The sequence below is a fragment of the Schistocerca cancellata genome, chromosome 7 (genome assembly GCF_023864275.1).
Source record: "Schistocerca cancellata isolate TAMUIC-IGC-003103 chromosome 7, iqSchCanc2.1, whole genome shotgun sequence".
NCBI lineage: Eukaryota > Metazoa > Arthropoda > Insecta > Orthoptera > Acrididae > Schistocerca > Schistocerca cancellata.
In genome coordinates, this window is record NC_064632.1 from 244,812,493 (window position 1) to 244,826,946 (window position 14,454).

Here is a 14,454-nt window from a genome sequence, read left to right on the forward strand (position 1 = left end):
CAACAGCACATTTTTCAAATATTTTACATATGACAGGGAGAACTGGGATAGGACAATAATTTCCCATGATCTATCTTGATCCCTACTTGAAGAGTGGTTTGACTTCTGCATATTTCACGACCTCTGGGAAACAGCCCGCTTCAAAACATCGATTTATTATTGAGCTAGTGGGTTTGAAATTTTATTGTATACTGCTTTAATAACTTTGGTGGGTATTCTATCCTAATTTGCAGATTTTTTGTTCCTTGATGTCAGAACAGCACTTTCTACATCCTCCACAGAAACTTTTAAAATTTTTGTACAGTTTTCAGAGTCTTCACTTAGGCCAAAGGGATTTACTTTGTTGTGATGACCTGTTACATCTACATCAGACTGTGCTACATTTATAAAGAATTCATCAAAGTATTCTGGTATACGAGTATGACTTGCAATAGCATGTCCTTCAATGTCAATTTTTGAAATTACTTCGTTACAGGCTTTAACACTAACTCAGATTTAATTACTGACCACACGGCCTTTGTCTTATTTTTATGATTTAAAATTAGCCTGTTATTTGCCAGTTGTTTTGCTGCCTTGGCAACTCTTTTAAATATGGTTTTATAGACTAATATATTCAATGAAATCAATATCTTTATTATGCAGTTGTCTTTTTTCTTATGCTGGAAATTTTTATGCCCTGGGTAATCCATATTAGGTTATTTGTCATGTTATTGCTGCAGAGTCTAGGTGGAAAAGTTTCATTAGAGACACCAAGAAAACTATTTAGGAATTTCTAAGTTTTCATCACTTGAGTTACAATGATCAAAAGGCCATTTTTCTCTTTTAGTTTCTTACTAAATATTAGCAAGTTTTCTTTGCTAAAGTTCCTACTCAAATGGATTCTCACTAAACACAGAGGTTTGTGATTTGTTATCATATTTTTGCTTGAGCTATTGCCTAGGCAATGAATCTCATTTGTGTCATGGGTGGGTGATGAATTTAGACTGGCACTGCTGTATGTAATACCTGAAATAAACCATTAGCAATTATGCACCACTGTGGCCTACACTTGGTATACAAATTTATCAACATGTAACAAGCAAAATATGACTACCAAATGGCCCAGAAGGAGTGAAGTGTGACAGCAGTCACAGAACTGACTCATTCATTGGGTGCATATGACACCAACATTGTACAAAGAACAAACAATGTACATGGTTCCGAAACTTCCTGGAAGATTAAAACTGAGTGTCAGAGCAGGATTCTAACTGCACTTTCCATGGGCAACACACTTACCAGCAGGGCACTCAGAAAAGCTTCAGAGAAGTTTGGCAAGATGGTGAGGGGTTATTGATCTATTACCTGTTGGCTTTGACCCAGGATGCTCAGTCGCCTTTTGTTTAACAATTTTTCTGACATTTCACCGGCACAAATGACTGGCATTGTCAAAGATTCAATCTCTATTGCTGTATCTGTTACCAGGAATGGAGGCTGAATCTCTGACAATGGCAGCCATTCATGCAGCGAAAACATCTAAAATATCAAACAAACAAACAAACTTCAGCCAAGGATCCCGAGACAAATGCGAATAGTCAACACATTATCAATATTATATCCTCTAATGAAATTTTTAAAGTTAATTTGCAAAATGTCACAACTATAACAATGGACTACTAAATGGGGTAGAAATTACATAGTGGACCCTTCTCATATTTTTCATTTTTTTTGTTCGATATATGGACGCAATATGCACCAAAACACTCAATCTCATCTGCAAGGCCACTGTAAAGGACTGATTAATTTTCAATGTTCTATATTTTCCAAATTATTAAATGTACAAATATTACTGGTGCATACGCAGAACTGTAAACTCACCGAGTATGCTGGCATTATGAGTGTAGTACCTTGAGAAAATGGTGACAAAACAAGGGGATTAATATATCACCTCCGCACTGATATTCAGCAACAAAGCAACCTTCCATTTATGTGGAAAGGTTATTCACCACACTGTAGAGTGTGGGGCACTGAAAATTCTCATGAAACTGTGGAACATCAACAAGAGTTACTGAAGGTTAATGTTCTCTGTGCAATGTCGCTGGCAAAGCTGTAAGGGCCATTCCTCATCTGTGAGAAGACTGTGATAGCTACTTCTTACCTTGATATGTTGGAGGAGTAGTTGTTTCCACACCTGACTGCTGATTCCAAGAATTTCATCCCCCAACAAGATGGGGCACCCACTCATTAGAGCGACAACGTTCATCGCTACTAAGTGACTAACTTCTGCTTCGATGGACTGAGCAGACCATGTTCATGTAATCCCAATGCCAAGAACACTGGAACAGCTCTTAGAATGCATCAATGCTGCTTTGATGACCACTCATAGTATGTTCCATGTAAAAAAATGGAATAAACTTGACTACCGCTTGGAGGAGTGTCATGCAAGCAGAGGTTTAAACTCCAGGTTGTAAACATAATACCTTGAAAATAATAGAAGTTATCAACTTCCAACACGACCTAGACCTTGGGCTACACTATAGATCATCACAATCGAGATCTTTTTCCCTGTGGGTTGGCGGGGAGGGGGGCACAGGGACGGGGGGGGGGGGGGGGGGGGGGGGGAGAGGAGGACGGTATTGCACCAACACACTACAGACCCAAAACTGATTTGAAAAGAGAGAAAACTCTCTTTGTCTTATTTTCACATTTGGTACTCAATATGCTATTTCCTTGTTTTTACGCCCCTTTTCTTCTAATATGTTGTTCTGGTGTTCAGTCCGAAGACTGGTATGATGCAGCTCTCCATGCTACTCGACCCCGTGCAAGCCTTGTCATCTCTGAATAACTACTGCAACCGAAATCCTTCTGAATCTGCGTACTCTACAAGTTTTAAACACCCCCCCCCTCCAATACTAAATTGGTGATCCCTTGATGTCTTAGAATGTGTCCAATTAACCAACCTCTTCTTTTAGCCTAGTTGTGCGAAAAATTTCTTGTCTCCCCTGTTCTGTTCAGTATCCCTTCATTACACTATCAACCCATCCGATCTTTTGTGTTGTTCTGTATCACCACACTTCAAAAGCTTCTCTTCTTGTCTAAACTGTTTATCGTACATGTTTCACTTTAACATGTAGTTACACTCCAGCAAATACCATCAGAAAAGTATTCCAAACACTTAAATCTGTATTTATTGTTAACAATTTCCTCTTCTTCAGAAAAAACTTTTCTTGCCGTTGCCAGTCTACATTTTATTTCCTCTTTACTTCGGTCATCATCACTTACTTTGCTGCCTAAATAGAAAAACTTGTCTACTACTTTTAGTGTCGAGTTTCCTAATCTAATTTTCTCAGCATCACTTGATTTAATTTGGCTACATTCCATTACCTTTGTTTTGCTTGTGTTGATGTTCATCTTATAGCTTCCTTTCAAGATGACACCCATTCCATTCAACTGCTCTTGCAAGTCTTTGCTGCCTCTGACAGAATTACAATGTCATTGACAGACCTCAAACGTTTTATTTCTTCTTGCTGAAAATTCAATTCCCACTCCAAATTTTTCTTTGGTTTCCTTTATTGTTTGCTCAATGTACAGACTGAATAACAACCCTGTCTCACTGCCTCCTCAACAACTGCTTCCCTTCTATGGCCCCTGACTCTTGTAACTGCCATCTGGTTTCTGTACAACTGGAAAATAGCATTTTGCTCCCGGTATTTTACCCATGATACCTTCAGAATTTCAAAGAGAGTACTCTAATATAACTCTCTATAATTTTAACAGGTACAATGAGAGTAAATATCAAATTGAATAAGGTGGCTATTAAAAAGGCAGTGAGAGTTTCAAGCAAATACAATGTGATCTTCACATTTGCTGAATGAAACAAAACTATTGAAATACGCAGTGATGAGGACATCAAAAGATGAAAAGAAAATTCACTATGTAAGACAAACAACTGAAATCAATAAAAGTATGGAGAAAAGAAAACAACCTTGTGTTGGGTAGACATCACATTTCCATCAAGTTACGGCGGTAACAAACAGAGAAACTGTACTGAGTTTCCAAGATCTCCTTAAATACTAGAACAGTTCAAGAGATGCATTGGAAGCACAGACAGTTCATAATGATAACAATAAAATTCTGGAAGTAATGCTAGTTGAAGTATAGGAAGCCATTTGAGATATGAAGAAAGAGTAAAGGCCTGGAAGTGAAAATGTTTAAATAGAAATGGTGGAAACCGGATGAAATTACACAAAAGGAATTTATTCACAGAATGTCTGAGAAAGAAAATATTTTCTCAAAATTTAAACATTGCAGCAATCATTCTATTTCACAAGAATAGAGTGAGAAAAGACAAAATTCCACTGCCCCATGAATCTCCTATCCATAGTAATGGAATGGAAATGAAGTCACATGCTTCTTGACAAAGCATAGGGGAACGATGCAGGAGACCCGCACTGCCATACTAGGCAAGGTCATAATAAAGGTGGTTTATTCACTAAAACTATATGCATCTCTGAAATTGCTTCCATCAGGTATCATCGGAGTACTGAAAATGTTAGAAGTGAAAAAAGTTGGTCAGAGCAATCTATTCACTGCTGCCCCAAAGGAAATTTTCACTTCATTCCCTGGAGATGCACAGGACAGTATAAATCTATTTGTGTAATAGTAAGGATGTTTTTTTAGAATAATACATGATTTATTACCTTAAAAAAAGTATACCTATCTATATTAATCACCCAAGCATTTGCTGGATGTGATTTAGGAAAACCACAGATACCTAAACAAGGATAGTCAGAGTATGAGCCTGCATTCTCCTGAATCTGAGGCCAGTGTCCTACAAATGAACTACTTCACTTGGCTTATATATAATGTACGGTCTTCTTAAGCCCATTCATACTTGGAATATTTCAGTTTGATAAACTGGGAACTAGTTACTCATTGTAAACTGGATCTTTCAAAATGTATCATTCAATGCAACACACACACACACATATTTGCAGATTATTGCATGACCACAACTATGTTGCTATGCCTCTGTTACAAATTCACATCTTTCTCTGTGCCTTTAGTGCAATTATATCTCGACACTGAACTGAAGAACCTAATATACCTAATTTGAAAGTAGGCCTGGAAATCAATTCCAATGCCACAGTAATTTTAATTCGAAAGTTGGGAGAAGGCAAGGGCATAACACTTCAAATGTGAACATTCAATGAAGGCATGCAATGTTGAAACCAACATTACAGTTAAGGGCAATTTTTTAAGTACTTAACAGATGCTTATATTTAAAAGAGTACAAGTTAATAATGTAGTCACTGAACTGCCTTAAAAGTTTTTGTATTTAGGGTAGCTGCTGTAAACACAATTTTCAAACTAAGCTTCCATTTCAGTGAGAAAAAAGCTTATAACCAATGATCTATTATTAGTTTTTATTTGTGACAGTGAGGCTTGGGACTTTTCATGCAAAAACATCACAACAGAGGGCTGCTTAGTGAACAACGAATAAATGCATAAAGGAAATTACTAGGAAAGCAGACAAACAAATGAATACAGGAGAAAACAAAAAAAATTGGTTTTGCTGTCCACTATTTTATTTCTGAACACCAGCATTAGCTAATACTACTTTTTGTACTCCTGCAACTCTCCTTACGGGCCTACACAAAGTGAGGTAACACAGTGATTAAAGGCCTGAACTCTCATTGGGCTGAAGTGTGTTCATGGCTCCACACCATCATTCAGACTTAGATTGAAATGAATGTTGAAATGATCCCTTTGGAACAGACGTAACTTATTACCTTCCAAATCCTTTTCCAGTCCCAAACTTCTGACCTATCTTTAATTAACTTTATGTTGATTGGAAATCTTAATCCTCCTACAGTATCCATATCCAAGGAAAGATATGTCACACTAAATTAAATAAACTTACCCATACAATCAAATGTACTGATATACTCATTTAAACTTACTTTGAGCCTTCTAATAAGTTCATCCGGACCAAGGTCATCAGTGACTGGCCGGCAGCCCTGAGGGTACACTATATCATGTGGCATCCTTTTTCCTTAGAACACCATCCACAACCTATAAATACAACAACACAGAAAACGTAAGTGGCAAACAACAAAGCCCACCAACAAACATTAAAATTTAGTCTTTCTCCTACACTCACATGTATGAAATTACATAACAGAACATAAAAACATAAAAATCAGCCAACTAGGGGGAAAGAACATAGCAGTATGGCAACAGAGAACACTTGGTAGCTACATTATACCAGTATCCACCAAAATCAGACATCCTAGCTCTCAATCATTCACCTACAGAATGAGGAAAAAAATAATTTCCCCTGCACATAACTCACTAATCTCGTTTGCAAGGTTTCTTTGATAAGTTCTGCGTCTGCTTGGAAAGAAACATACAACACAGCAATGGTGTAGAATAGGTAGCACTAGTCTCTCATATGCTGTTTCTTGAAAATATGTCTTTCATATTGCTTTCCCAGATGATGAAGAGAAGATTTCACAAGATCTAAAAATTTATAGGATTGTAGCCAGGTGACATCTTTTACAACTGCCAAAGATGCCATGTAGTTGCATTCCCATAAGTTGTATGATTATTTTATTCACCAGGAGGGACTCCGGTTTCACAGAATCTAAAAGTTTGTGAATAAATCATAATCTGATGTCCCTCATTAATGATATAATCTGATACTAACTACTGTACAGAACAGCACAACTAGTGATGAATCAGAATAATGATGAGCCTATTTAACATGAAATATTATGGTTAGAAAAAAGTGACAACTGTACAATAGTGTAGCTTATATCAAGTTTGTATACTCAAAGCTGAAAATGTTAAGAATACAAGAGGAACAAAAAGTTATAAAACAGGATGTGATAACACTGCAAGCATTGCAGTTAACTGTATGGAACTACTTCCAAACAGACTGAACAAAACCACACAGCTACTACATATACAACAGAAAATTCCAGGGAAATATGGGAGCGTCCGATCCCGCCCGTCTGCTTTGACCGATGACGTCACAAATATGGCGGAAACAAAAACAAACACACACACTTTCCACAAGGAGCCTAATGACAGTAACGGGACAAGTGCGGGAAATGGGGTGTTTTGGGGGGGGGGGGGGGGGGCAAACTAAATATAAACAAATTTAGACACCTTGCGTAGCTACAACGTGTAAGTGAAGACAGCCATGCACGAATACCCACCCACCTCCCCAGGGGTCGTAACCCCTGCAGCCCATAGAAGATAAAGATGCTTCAGTAGCTGATTAGTGTTTTTTGTCTTTTTTAAAAAAAATCTCACGGGATAGAACGAACAGATCAGAAAGATAAATATAATAAACTAAAAAAGAAATTGGAGGAAAAGATAATTAAAATAAGTAATAAGCGTTTTTAAATTAAAAAAAAAAAAATTTCACAAGACAGAACGAACAGATCAGAAAAGTAAATAAAATAAGATAAAACAGAACTGGAGACAGCCACACTCAAACCAAACTCCGCGCCGTCATGACGTCACACACGACAACACCCTTACATCACGGGTCAAAGCCGACGTGTGGGATCGGACGCTTCTGTCGACCCAATTCCAGAATGGAATTATGTATAAGATGGTAGACTGCTATCCATCAAGTACTAGCATTGGGAGGCAACAGTGGCAGAGTATTTTGTTAGATCTCATTCCACCAGGCAGCAGTAACAGCTGTGTATGATGTTACTAACATTGACAAAGGACTTTACTGATGGGCCCTACATAATACCTGATCTTCCGTCTAGTTACGTGCCTGACCACCAGTTGATGTGTACTGTATTTAGTGGATAGTTATCTATTTTTGTATACCTATTATGTTTCTATGTATGGTAGTTAAAACTAAACTTGCTTCCTCAAAGAAGTATTTGGACAGAAATTGTGCAATAATATGAGCATGTAACTGGCATTCTTTAAACTCAAATTTGCCACAGATTGTTGTGTACATCAGAAACACGAAACCCACTCTCATCCTGCTCCACACTCAGTCACTACCTCAACTCAAGGTTGTATACCTCCTAGTTAGATCTGTCACATTTATGGGTGAAGGGTACCAAGGGTGTTACACATATATCTAACTAGGGCCTATGCCCTCATGGTTTTAGGGCTATTATGCGACATCCATTTAACTATTAAATGGTCATCTTTATGTATGCTGTTTTCTTAAAAAATCATTTTACGTTTATGTCAATGTCATAAGATACATAATTAACCTAGCTTTTTCTACAATCCAGCAAACTCCAACATAAGAGAAATGTGATGTAAATAACAAACGCAAAGAACGACTGACCAAATAAATGGCTATGAGGAACAGGAAAAACAATGAAATTTGCTGTCATAAAACACAACACTAAACACTATATGCGTGGGCGCTGTAGCAGCAGCTCTGTACGAACTGAATACACGATAAAAGATTGTGATGCGTCGAATGTGAAATTTATAAATTGGGGTTCAAAAACGGAGTAGTGTTTTCCATAGCTTTTTGGAGTACACCAAAGTCTGAATTACGATGCACGTGTAATAAACACTAACAAAACATCACTAACAAATGGCACCTTTAATAATTTTACATTACTTAATAGGTATGTTGTTGACAACCAAGACTGATTCACAATACAAACGAAAGTTAAGAGTTTTCTAGCGTCATTTGTTTTTATATTTACTGACGTAAAACACTTGAAGTCTGACACCAATGAAATTAACATCCATTTGCTGCAAGATCAGTTTTATCCCAATTTCAAGTTTGTTTATACCTCGTGTTTGCCGAACATCAATATATATGGGTCATAAACGATTGCTAATGAACGATCATCTGCAAAACAAGCAACTAACGCAAAATGTTAAGCTTCAAATGAATCTAATGTCACCTCAAATATGGCATTACCTCAAATACAACATGCAGTCTTATCTTTCCTTCAACTGTATACTAATAGATGTCAGAGAACTGTTATTTAATCATAAACACCAATTTCACTCGGTATCATCTTCACTTCCACACTGTGTTTCGTCAACATCTAGCTAAAGGGAAAAATATGCGATACGTATATTGTTTTTACACAATCACACGATCAAACAGACGAATGAAAACAACACACTTTACACCTAACATTAAAACTGCGGGAAAAATACACCCCTTCTGTAGCCACGGAACGCGAAAAACAGGGGCGCCAACACATTACCCAAAACCTGACGATCAATGTTATCTATGACATTGGGTATACAGACGCACTGTTTAATGTTTACTTGAGCGTAATTACGAACGCGGAAAATCCTCTTAATTATGGATATATTTTAATTTATTAAAATTATAGTCGCCTGATATATTATGATTTATCCCTTAAATACTACTACACGATGCGCTCACCATACTGATAAAAAAAATATATGTATAGAATAAAGCTTGAAATTAATAAACTATAAACACAAGGGAAAGTTCTACGATGTCATCCACGCATGTAGCCGAGTGAACCATCGTTACCACTGTAATGCTATTGACTAGTTAAGAACAAAGCTAAGCAAGGTCATTGACACCAAATTATACACCATTCTAATCAAGACATACGAAAATTATAGAATAACTGACGCAGCACTACTATAACCGAAATTATATTTGACTAATAGAAAACAAATGGTAGTTGATTAGTCAAATAAAAATTCTGGTCTCTATAAAGTAAGATATGGTAGCCTACAAGGATTTGACCTGTGCCTTTTCTTGTTTATAATCTACATGAATTCTTTAACAAATTTCTTGCTGTATTTAAGAGTTGCATATGTTAGCGGCACAATATTCCTCATATCACATTAGTGTGCGAATATTTTGGATAAATGAACGAATTCATGGTTGCAAAAGGCAGCTCAATAATTACAGGAAAATAAATTGATACTAGGCGATTTATCAGATACGGTAAGTATCACTATTAGATACTACCCAGTAACAACAGGGCGAATAACGCTGCAACAAAAAAATTAATAACTTACCCAGGGATATAAAATGTCTGACAAATATGAAAGTAAAAATTTAAAATAAACTAAAAAAGTTTCTCCTTATAACATCTGTTCTGTAGAAGAATTTCTGTTACTGTAATGTGTGAAAGGTGATGGGTAGGACTAACTAACATCTATAGATATTACAAATAAATAAATGTTCAGCATATAGCAACATTTAAAAATTAAGTTGCGATCTGTAAGTAAAATGATTTGTTCCACATCATTACGAATTATCATGCAAATGATCCATGAAACATTAAACTAACTAACATTAAAGGAAAAATACTGTAATACAATCGCATAAAATATACACTGATTAGCCAAAACCTTATGACCACCTTCCTAATAGCCAATCCAACTTTGACACAGGTAACAGCGGCAACACACCGTAGCATCAAAACAATGAGACCTTGGTAGGTCGCTGGAGGGAGCTGGTGTTACAAGTCACCTAATTGCCATAAATTGCGGGTGGGGGGTGGGGTGAGCTCTGACCCCGCATTCAATCACATCCCAGGTGTCTGATCTGGATCGGACCTGGCGAGTTGGAGGGCCAGCACAGCAACTGGAACTAGCCACTGTGTTCCTTCAACCATTCCATCACACCCCTAAGCTTGTGATATGGTGCATTATTTTACTGAAAAATGCCACTGCCGTCAGGAAGCAAGATCGTTATGAAGGGATGTACGTGGTCTGCCCAAGTGATTGTTCCCCAGAGCATAACGGAGTCGCCACCAGCTTGTCTCCCTCTTGCTATACCGGTGCCAAGGAGCTGTGCCCCTGGAAGACGACGGATTCGCGCCCTCCTGTTGGCATGGTGAAAGAGGTATCAGGATTACTCAGACTATACAATGATCTGCCATTGCACTAAAATCCAAACTGAGGGTCATGCGGTCATTTCGGTTATAACTGTCAATGGTTAACACAGGCACAAGCATGGGCTGTCGGATGCGGAGGCCCATCATAAGGAATGTTCAGCACACTGTGTGTTCAGACACACTTCCACTCTGCCCAGCATTAAAGTCTTATGTTAGTTCCACCACAGTTGGCCGCCCCTCCTCTTTTACCAGTCTGCCCAGCCTACGACATCCAACACCTGTAATGAGGGGTGGCCGGGCAGCCTCATGACATCTGGACGTGGTTTCACCTTGGTTTTGCCATGGTGAAAACACTCGCTCCAGCACTACTCGAACACCTGACAAGTCGTACAGTTTCCGAAATACTCATGCCAGTAATCTGGGCATCACAATCTGCCCTTAGTCCAAATCAAATAGATCACATGCCTTCCTCATTCTACACACGGGCAGCACACTCACTGAGACTACATTCACCATGTGTGTGTCTGGCTAGCAGGCAATCCTCGCCAGGTAACCATGCTATCGTCTGACGAATAGAGTGTTGGAAGGGTTCTGGGAAAACACACTACATCTATATAAGAAAGCACATCCAAGACGCTAGTGCAATAAATTCTAGGCATGACAGAAGGCACTGACATCAAAATCCATTACTATGTATAACGCTCTGCACATCACTGTACAGTACGTGACAAAGGATAAATTTTAGTCATATTATGGGTTTTCTTCTCAAAATGGTTCAAATGGCTCTGAGCACTATGGGACTTAACTTCTGAGGTCATCAGTCCCCTAGAACTTAAAACTACTTAAACCTAACTAACCTAAAGACATCACACACATCCATGCCCGAGGCAGGATTCGAACCTGCGACCGTAGCGGTAGCACGGTTCCAGACTGTAGCGCCTAGAACCGTTCAGCCACTCCAGCCGGCGGTTTTCTTCTCTTCCATTCGCATGCTGAGTAAGACAAAAATGTATTTATGTCTATGTACGCATAAAACACCTCTTATCTGTTTTTGTGAGCCCTACATGAGATATATGATGGTGACAGCATAGTGGTCACATAGTCTTCATCGAATACAGTTTCTCTAAATTTACCAAAGAGAGTTTTGGATAACTACTGTTTCTACCTTCTAAGAATTCCCGTTTAAATTCCCCAGGCATTTCTGTAACACTTTTTATGAACCTAGCAGCACGTCTCTAAATTCGTTTGATGTCGGTTATTGTGGGTAATTGATAATGACTCCAAATATTGGAACAAGACCCTAGAATTGATTGCACTACATTTTAAATTGAATTTCCTTTAGGGAAGCACTAAATTTTACAAGAATCTTTCCAACATATCTAAGTTTTCTTTTCGCCTTAGTTCTCATTTAAAGAAAAATTATATTCATTATACCAGTTGCAAATGTTGTCCAAATCCTTTACATCACAGCATAGCACCGAATATTCTTACTGCTCATTCACACGCAACGAGCTGCCTGCAAAGATATCTGTACAATAGTCTTTGCATACAACAGATCGCTGCAAATGTGGTATATTCAACAAGTGCCAGTCTACTGAACGCCCGCCATCTCTCGCGGTAGAAAAGCAGTTTCAGAGGCAGGTGACTATCTCCTCACAACCTAAAAGTTTATTTAATTTGCCCAGAAATGAGGAAATTTCGTAATGGTCGTGTTTGCAGCTTATGTTGCAAAACAAAGGCAAACGAAATGCGACAAGCTGAAAGACCAATGCAAATGGTCTGGAGAGTAGCTGCTTCAGCGAAGGCAGTTTTTGCACATGAATTTACTTTCCGAGTTGTAGGGCGAACCCAGCGACTGGCGTAATTATTTGAAGATGGCTTAGAAACGTATAATTGTCTTTTGACGCTCATACACCTTGTGCAATACAAGAAAATACTTGTATGAGGAGAGCAACTTCTCTACATGAGCGACTGACAGTGACGTTAACATTCCTGGCAACAGGAGTTACAAGGATCTAGAATTAGCTACTACAGTTCATGTTGAGTGTAATCATATCCAATACCTCCGAAACTATTTACACTGTACTGAAGGACGATTTCATGAAGACTAGTAAGGTACTGTAGGCTGTCTCAATTCTGATAAGTTACAGATAATATTTTTAGAGTTTTATACTTGTTTGAAACAAAGTAACCTATATTCTTAGAAAATTATATATATGGCCAATGAGCTATAGTAAATTTTGCTTCTGAATCAAAATTTTCAGTTCCCCACCAGAATGCGTCAGAATGTAAAACTCTGTTCTGAACTCTAGAGAGGGATTCATGGCATAGTCTACAAGTATCTGGAAAGCTTTACTTCTACTATTGTAGTAGTGAATTCTACGTTTCACCTTCTTAGCGATTTTTTTTTAAATTATGTACCATTTCTCTGTTTGCCGTATGGTCCACTGCCATAAATTTCGCTATTAAAATATTATATGCAGCTTCCTTCTTATCCTCATCGTTGTATTCCCTGCTTTTAATTTTCCACAAATATATCTGACTCCTACACATTTCGATAAATCCGCAGATGAACTTTCTAGAACACTGACATGTGTTTGCCATTTTAAAATTCGCTACGCACACCCAAACGAGAAACGCCTAACTGACCCAAATACGTTTAAGTGCGCCAGATATGTGGCGATTTCCAAAACCACACGTTCCGTCGTGTATGCGCAGATGTGATTTGAACGCACAGATTTGAGCAACTTCACTCGAACCTCCACCTCCAACTTCCATGTTTGCACACATCTCATATCTGCACAAATCTCCTGTTCACATCCAGCACTTTGACGACACAGATGCGAAACGCGCAGACATTTGCGCAGAAACATCGCTGCGTTTGGAAGAGCATGTAGCATGCTGCTGACCATGTCGTTAATTTGTATGGAAAACGTTACATTGCCTTAAGTCACACCATTATGGCTTATGGCGTTTTGGATTTTCTATTGGCCAGAAAAGAAAATTATTTATGTTAACCTGATCTGTTTATTCACCAAGAGACGAAATGAAATGAAATGACTATGACATTATTTTCTGAGAGTCCCATCTGTGATTGGAGAGCTACCTGTTGCGTTTGACGCCACTTTGGCGATGTTACAAAACGATGACAACACAAACACACTGTCTCCGAGCGAAAATTTTCGACCCGCCCAGGAATTGAACCTGGAATCCCATGGTTAGGAGCAGTATTTTTGAACCTGTGGGTCACAACCTAGTGGGAGGGGGGCGGGAGGGAGGGTCGCAAGGCCTTGTCAGGTGATCGTGGTCGCAGGAGAAAGAAGTTGCAGCATGGCTGGTAACATATGTTGCATGACGATCATCTGCCATGGTATAAATGTCACATGGAAGTGACCAGGTTTTGTGAAAGCACCTTGCAAATTCGCTCTCGTTCACCTGTTGAAGAGTTCAAATACGCAAACACTTGTAGCAGTGAGAAGCAACACGATGTCTATCGATCTCTTCCCACTTCTGCGGAATGGATCTAGGGCGGCGACAGTCAAATACCTCTGAGACGTTTACAGGGAGAGGGAAAGGACCACATCAACTTCCGGGCTGGAACGGCGGTGCAGTGACAGCTTCTTATGTATTACTG

The 14,454-nt window shown here is 38.6% G+C and overlaps 1 protein-coding gene across 3 annotated transcripts in view; it reads right to left on the reverse strand.

The window, feature by feature from the left end:
* Positions 1-9,161, reverse strand: part of LOC126092587 (sister chromatid cohesion protein PDS5 homolog B-B) — a 177,438-nt gene extending 168,277 nt beyond the window's left edge. For all 3 annotated transcript variants that reach the window (XM_049908278.1, XM_049908276.1, XM_049908277.1), the window contains exons 1-2: positions 8,903-9,161; positions 5,940-6,051 (exon numbers count right to left, since the gene is read on the reverse strand). In XM_049908278.1, coding sequence (XP_049764235.1) covers positions 5,940-6,023 — 84 coding nt within the window. In that variant the 5' untranslated portion in view covers positions 6,024-6,051; positions 8,903-9,161. The remainder of the gene's footprint in view (positions 1-5,939; positions 6,052-8,902) is intronic.
* Positions 9,162-14,454: the final 5,293 nt, after the last annotated feature.